The sequence below is a fragment of the Camelina sativa genome, chromosome 12 (assembly GCF_000633955.1).
Source record: "Camelina sativa cultivar DH55 chromosome 12, Cs, whole genome shotgun sequence".
NCBI lineage: Eukaryota > Viridiplantae > Streptophyta > Magnoliopsida > Brassicales > Brassicaceae > Camelina > Camelina sativa.
Window position 1 is genome coordinate 510,795 of NC_025696.1, and position 7,363 is coordinate 518,157.

At 38.3% G+C, this 7,363-nt stretch overlaps 1 protein-coding gene and 2 long non-coding RNA genes across 7 annotated transcripts in view; 1 reads left to right on the plus strand and 2 right to left on the minus strand.

Annotated features, from left to right (window-relative positions):
- Positions 1 to 2,863, plus strand: part of LOC104729238 (probable LRR receptor-like serine/threonine-protein kinase At2g16250) — a 3,816-nt gene extending 953 nt beyond the window's left edge. For 2 of the 3 annotated variants that reach the window (XM_010448162.2, XM_010448163.2), the window contains 4 exons: positions 7 to 1,741; positions 1,830 to 1,958; positions 2,053 to 2,075; positions 2,157 to 2,863. In XM_010448162.2, coding sequence (XP_010446464.1) covers positions 7 to 1,741; positions 1,830 to 1,958; positions 2,053 to 2,075; positions 2,157 to 2,707 — 2,438 coding nt within the window. In that variant the 3' untranslated portion in view covers positions 2,708 to 2,863. The remainder of the gene's footprint in view (positions 1 to 6; positions 1,742 to 1,829; positions 1,959 to 2,052; positions 2,076 to 2,156) is intronic. The other variant, XM_019233783.1, reaches the window with a different exon arrangement.
- On the minus strand, positions 2,959 to 4,114 carry LOC104729239. The gene is made up of 4 exons (XR_758238.1): positions 3,709 to 4,114; positions 3,547 to 3,615; positions 3,224 to 3,403; positions 2,959 to 3,145 (listed from the first exon to the last, which is right to left on the minus strand). It is a non-coding gene; the product is annotated as an uncharacterized LOC104729239 (long non-coding RNA).
- Positions 4,288 to 6,253, minus strand: LOC104729243. Of its 3 annotated transcripts, none has more exons than XR_002034503.1 (4): positions 5,992 to 6,253; positions 4,724 to 5,439; positions 4,562 to 4,630; positions 4,288 to 4,418 (listed from the first exon to the last, which is right to left on the minus strand). It is a non-coding gene; the product is annotated as an uncharacterized LOC104729243 (long non-coding RNA). The 3 variants fall into 3 exon arrangements; XR_758240.1 differs by having other exon boundaries at positions 4,724 to 5,071; positions 5,243 to 6,253; XR_758239.1 differs by having other exon boundaries at positions 4,724 to 6,253.

The window sequence follows — 7,363 nt, forward strand, 5'->3', positions numbered from 1 at the left end:
TTAAAGGCAATCCTTGTCTCAACTGGAACGGCATAGATTGCGATGAGAATGGTAGAGTAACTGACATCAACATTTCAGGGTTCAGAAGGACTAGGATTGGGAATCAAAACCCGCAATTCTCAGTTGATGCGCTCCTCAATCTCACCCGTTTAGCTTCCTTCAACGCCTCAAGGTTCTCTCTTCCAGGTCCAATCCCGCCTTTGTTCGGATCACGTCTGTTGACTTTAGAGGTGTTGGACCTTAGCTCTTGTTCAATTACGGGGACCATCCCTGCAACTTTGACTCGGCGGTTATTACGCCTCACGGTTCTTGATCTTTCCAATAATTCAATCAGTGGCAAAATTCCTCCGTCTCTTACCTCTCTTCAGAGTTTATCAGTTCTTGATCTTTCCTCAAACTCGGTGTTTGGCTTGATTCCTGCTAATATTGGTGCACTCTCCAAGCTCCAGCGTCTGAATCTTTCGCATAACACCTTGTCTTCTTCAATACCTTCATCACTCGGAGACCTTTCTGATTTACTCGACCTTGATCTCAGCTTCAACCACCTGTCAGGTTCGGTTCCATCAGATTTGAAAGGGCTAAGGAGCTTGCAGACGCTTGCAATTGCCGGAAATCGTCTTTCAGGATCCCTACCTCCTGATCTGTTCAGTTTCATGAGTAATCTACAGATAGTTGACTTCAGAGGCAGTGGTTTCATAGGGGCTTTACCGTCCTCGTTATGGTCGTTACCGGAGCTGAAGTTGCTGGATCTTTCAGGAAATCACTTCTCTGATTTGCTGCCGAATACCACTGACGCTATTGACTCTACTGTCTCCATGCTTAACATTTCCGGGAACATGTTTTACGGCAATCTCACACTTCTACTGAGAAGATTCCAAGTTGTTGATCTTTCGGAAAACTATTTTGAAGGTGAAGTTCCAGACTTTGTGCCAACCAATGCTTCCTTGAGCAACAATTGTCTTCAGGGCACAGAGAACCAGCGGAAGTTGTCGGATTGCACTTTGTTTTATTCAAAAAAGGGCTTAACTTTCAACAGTTTCGGACCACCAGAAGAGAAGAAGAGTCCTAAATCTTCCTGGTTAAGCCACAGGAAAATAGTTATACTAGCTGCAGTTGGAGGGTCTATATTGGTTATGCTCATTCTGATATTGTTACCAATAACAGTGAGTTTCTGTGTCCGTCGAAGAAACAGATCATCAACAAGTAATCATCCTAGAGGGAGACACAACGGTGTTGGCCCATTGCCTCCTGATGGAACACTTCCTTCCAGAGGAGGAGTGTCTATAAACTTTGGGAGTCTTGGATCATCGTTTACCTATCAACAGCTGCTCAATGCCACCAAAGAGTTCCGTGATTCGAACCTGATAAAGAAAGGACAATCAGGGGATCTATTCAAGGGGGTTTTAGAAAACGGAGTTCAGATCGTTGTGAAAAGAATCAGCTTGGAATCTACAAAGAACAACGAAGCGTATCTAACCGAGTTGGATTTCTTTAGCCGGTTTGCTCATCCGAGAATAGTCCCATTTGTAGGAAAATGCTTAGAGAGCACACCCCATAAGTGCTTGGTGTATAAGTACATGCCTAATAAGGATTTACCAAGCTCATTGTTCTATAAAACCAGTTCCCTTGTTGAGGAGGGATTGAGATCTCTCGATTGGATCACCAGACTGAAAATAGCATTGGGAGTAGCAGAGGGACTTTCTTATCTGCACCATGATTGCTCACCGCCCGTCGTCCACAGGTACAAAAACAATCATCCCTTAAACTGTTTTCACTTTCAATCCACATCATACTGATCTTGAGTCTTCCAATGTAAAATGTCTTAAAAGAGATGTTCAAGCAAGTAGCATTCTCTTGGATGATAAGTTTGAAGTTAGGCTTGGAAGCTTTAGCAAAGCCTGTCATCAAGAAAACAATGGCCGTTCCCGAAAAATATCCCGGTTGCTCAGACTATCCCAGTAAGTGTCTCTGCTTCACTGTGTTGAAACACTTAAAACCCAATTTAGATTAAACATCTAACATCAAGCTTGCTACTGTTTCCCTACGTTCCAGGTCTTCTCAAGAAAGTGTTCCTGGTGAGTTTCTCTCCAAATGTTTTAACAACAAGCTTCCTACAATTTCTATATGTTCCTTCTAACAATCCTCAAATCTAACAGGGTCTTCAGCTACAGCAACATGTGCCTACGATGTGTACTGCTTCGGCAAGATACTTCTAGAGCTAATCACAGGAAAACTCGGAATCAGCTCATGCGACGAAACCCAATTCAAGAAAATCCTAGCGGAGATAATGCCTAACATATCATCGCAAGAGAAAGAACCAGTGATGAACATCCTAGACCAATCTCTTCTGGTCGACGAAGACCTCTTAGAAGAAGTCTGGGCAATGGCGATTGTGGCTAGGTCATGTCTAAACCCTAAGCAAACGAGACGGCCGCTTATGAGACACATAGTTCAAGCCCTGGAGAACCCTATGAGAGTCGTGAGAGAAGACAGCAGCGAATCTGAGAGATTCCGAACGACTGGATCTTCGAGAGGATCTTCAAGTAGCGGCCGAGTGTTTGGTAGTTGGAGACAAAGCTTGTCTGATCCAGTCGCTGCGGGAACTAGTAGTCTTCTGTCTCAAGCGGAGGGTTTACCGACGGGATCGATGTCGACGAGAGAAAGTAGCCGTGGCGCGTCGAGCCGACGAAGTATGAAAGATGTATAGAAGACACATACACATACACACACACGATCCAACATTATTTTACCTTTCTTTTTTTTTTTCTTTTAATTATTAATTTACTTTTGTGGTTATGATTTGTTCTCTTGTTGATAAAAATTCCCATAAATTTATAATCTTTTCGAATGAGTCCAATCCTAATGACTCTAGTCTTATGACATTCTCTGGTAGCAATTTGTTTTGTATGGGTTGGTAATCGGAAAGTAACATACCTTTGGGGCAAGGTTCTTGTTAACTAAACACAAATTGTATCGTACATAACCAAAAAGAATCAAAAATTCGACAAGCCATATTGTAAATGAGTTGAGTACACACACACAAATATTGATATACAAAGAAGTCAGAAGAAGTAAAGATCTCGTGGTTACCTTGTGTCCAAACAAATCGCGGATGTTGTCAATACCGTATAATATCATTGTCGGTCTGGTTTATGAACAAAAAAACAAGAAAGAATCAGCAACGAACGACCCTGAAATGTTGAGGGAAATTCAAAAATCTTACCTCTCAAGAGAAAGACCCCAAGCAATTACTCTAACATCTTCGGGGAGACCCATTGGTGACGCTGACGACTTAGTTGTAGTCAAGGTTGAAATACCGCAGAGAAGTGACCCGAATCAGTGATCTGTTCATTGTTCTGCAAGAACCCTAGTATCGCCTCATTTAGGTTCTACTTTCAACCATCTGCAAGCAGATACAAAATTAGACATCAAAACATGGACCTTGTAAGGACACTTGTAAGAGCAAAGAACATGAACATCATGCCGAGACACTGAGAAGAGGATACAAATTACATTATGACGAGCTCCTGGAGATTGAAGACGTACCAGTGTAAAATATAGTGTGGCTTCTGCTGCTCTACAAGTTGAAATTATTTAAACCAACATAGCGATGTTCTGCAATTGAAAACAACAACGTTAAGTAGAGGCGGAACAGACAAGAGTTAATAAAATGAGAACATATTTCAGGGGTTAAATATTTTTAATAACCTTCTCCAGCTGCAATAAATGAAGTGCGTGGCCAGGAGACAAAACAAGTTCTTCCTTGATACCCTCAACATAAAGAAAAATGCAATATGAACCAATATCTTTTTTCAAATGATATCAAATTCATATGTGATTCTAAGGTAATTCATCACGTTTATTTTATGCAGAGCACAATGATTGTGGGTGTGTGAGAGAAAATGGAGAAAGCTAAACACCCTATAGAGGTTGAAGCGACCCTGGGAATCCTGTCTAACACGTAAATTATGGCATGTTGGATAAAGTAAATAATTTATCACCTGATACAAAGACGGTCATCAAATAAACTGCAGACAGCCGAAACATAGAAGCACACTTTAGAAAAAAAGAAGATCATCAGTAGTCTCCCCCCAATTCTTTATATTGTTAAGCATTTTAGTNCGCGGATGTTGTCAATACCGTATAATATCATTGTCGGTCTGGTTTATGAACAAAAAAACAAGAAAGAATCAGCAACGAACGACCCTGAAATGTTGAGGGAAATTCAAAAATCTTACCTCTCAAGAGAAAGACCCCAAGCAATTACTCTAACATCTTCGGGGAGACCCATTGGTGACGCTGACGACTTAGTTGTAGTCAAGGTTGAAATACCGCAGAGAAGTGACCCGAATCAGTGATCTGTTCATTGTTCTGCAAGAACCCTAGTATCGCCTCATTTAGGTTCTACTTTCAACCATCTGCAAGCAGATACAAAATTAGACATCAAAACATGGACCTTGTAAGGACACTTGTAAGAGCAAAGAACATGAACATCATGCCGAGACACTGAGAAGAGGATACAAATTACATTATGACGAGCTCCTGGAGATTGAAGACGTACCAGTGTAAAATATAGTGTGGCTTCTGCTGCTCTACAAGTTGAAATTATTTAAACCAACATAGCGATGTTCTGCAATTGAAAACAACAACGTTAAGTAGAGGCGGAACAGACAAGAGTTAATAAAATGAGAACATATTTCAGGGGTTAAATATTTTTAATAACCTTCTCCAGCTGCAATAAATGAAGTGCGTGGCCAGGAGACAAAACAAGTTCTTCCTTGATACCCTCAACATAAAGAAAAATGCAATATGAACCAATATCTTTTTTCAAATGATATCAAATTCATATGTGATTCTAAGGTAATTCATCACGTTTATTTTATGCAGAGCACAATGATTGTGGGTGTGTGAGAGAAAATGGAGAAAGCTAAACACCCTATAGAGGTTGAAGCGACCCTGGGAATCCTGTCTAACACGTAAATTATGGCATGTTGGATAAAGTAAATAATTTATCACCTGATACAAAGACGGTCATCAAATAAACTGCAGACAGCCGAAACATAGAAGCACACTTTAGAAAAAAAGAAGATCATCAGTAGTCTCCCCCCAATTCTTTATATTGTTAAGCATTTTAGTTCTCAAAGATAAGGCAGAAGAAAAAGAAAACATATCCCAATCCAAAATATCTACTTTTCAGGGTTTAGCAAGTATGTATATATCAAGGATAAAAAGTTCCACTTACCTCATTGTATATTTCAAGTTATGAAACACGGAGCAGGAAGTCCTTTCGTGGAGTCTGAAATACAAAAACGTAGCCAGTTAGTTAGCATGAACCGTGAGAATAAGATATGAACCCCGTTAAGACCACTTGACATCCTGGATGATAGTGAAAACGTCTTCTATTTCTAGCGGTATGATCCCAGGTGATTCTTGATCACCCTACGCATATTGCAAAAGGAACCAATGGCAAAACAAAAAAGAACATCATCAGATATATAGGTTCTACTTGTTTGGACGGGTACTAAAGACCCAACTGTCCAGGTAGCTAGCTAACTTCGCTAAAGATAAGCACAGCCAATCTAAATGAGCATTTCCAACTCACATAAACATCAGCTATAATAAATTATGGCAAGTGGTCTTTCTATGGTGCCTTTTGCTACCTTGTAAAAATGTTTTAGAATAAAACAGAATAACCAGCATGTACCAAAGGGGAACCAAGTCGAAGAAGAGATCCCAATTAATAGCACATGTGTTGTTGTGTATTGAAAAACTATGCTAGTAACACCATAAGCAAAAAAAAAAAGTTCCTGTCAAATCTCCAACCCTGAGTCAGAAGATATGTTGCAAGCAATACTACTTGCAAAACAATATCTGGCATCAAAACAAATTCTGGTAAAACATTCACTCAAAACACTACAATCAATTAAAAACAAGCAATAGGGGGGAAACAAATTGATATGACTGGCCACAATAATTGTACTCGTGACTGACCAATGTATCTAATTGCGTAAGCAATGAGTGGATTCTACTTGCGCCTGACCAATGTATCGCGCGCCATCAGGGTACCAGGCAACTTCATCTCCTCTTTGATACTCTCTACCACTGCAACCCTCAAGGAAAGAAAATTAAAATCACAAGCGTGAATTTGAAAATCCCAAAAAGAAAAAGTTCGACTCCAATTGCATCTATAATAAGAAACTGTAATCTCGGCCGGCAATAGATCTGGTCCACGGTGATCAGATATATCAATCAATCAAACACCTCAATAGACGAAAATTGGTCTAATGAAAAAGCCGTGAACCGGTTTAATATGGCTGACCAAATACTGTAGTTTCCCCTTTTTACCCTTCTACTAAGATAACAGTTATTTGCATTTCAAACACAACATAGCATGCATGCATCATGTATGTGGTTAATATTATTGATCCATAAATAAAAAAACCATAATCTTGTTTGAGTCTTTGACATTATAGTTTCTTTGTTAAAAAACAAAAAAAAAGGAAGAAGAAGAAGAGGGAAATATTCGAAAATGGTTGTATCACACTAGCTACTGCATATTAAATATAATTTAATTAGTAGATGTCAAAATCAATGTAAGTTGAAAATAGTGGTGGATATGCTTTGATTTATCTACTTGATATTTTCTTTTGTTAAATAATTAACTGGATACATTATATTTATACATTCTCAGCTAAATAATCTAAAGGAGAAATTATTATTATACCAAAAGTTAACAACAAATATATCTTGGTGTAATGTTTGCAATTCATTCACACTACAAAAAAAATAAGTGTATTGTATCACTTAAATTGTATCACAAAATTAAGTAATGTTGTTTTAAATTACTTATTTAAAAATGAAACAAATAAATATGATTTAGCATCAGTCATTTAAGTTATGTTTTAATTAACTAACTAGGTACTTCCCCACGCAACGCGTGGGTTGTGGTATAGTTGGCACTTTCTTATTTTTTTTTTGTCTTTTTCGTTTTTTCTTTTGTATTATTTCGTTTTAATTAGGCATATACGGGCTTTGCCGTCACTTTTATTTATACACTATATGTTTATACCATTTCGTTTAGATGTGTATAACTGTGGCGTTTATTTTTTATGAATTATGAAGATGTTGTTTCTTGTTTATGAGGATCCAATCTTATCATTGACTGGTATTGTTTCCAATACATTTATTGTATTATAGATTTTCTAATTAACTGCTTATGTAAACCCTTCATATGTTGATGTTGCAATAATAAGTTATTTTTAAAAAATATCTTCCGTGTAAGTGATTATGTTTGTATGCCCATGTTTTGGTCTAATATCAATAAGATCGTTTCTGTTTTTCTTTAGTTGGCTTTGAAACCAAT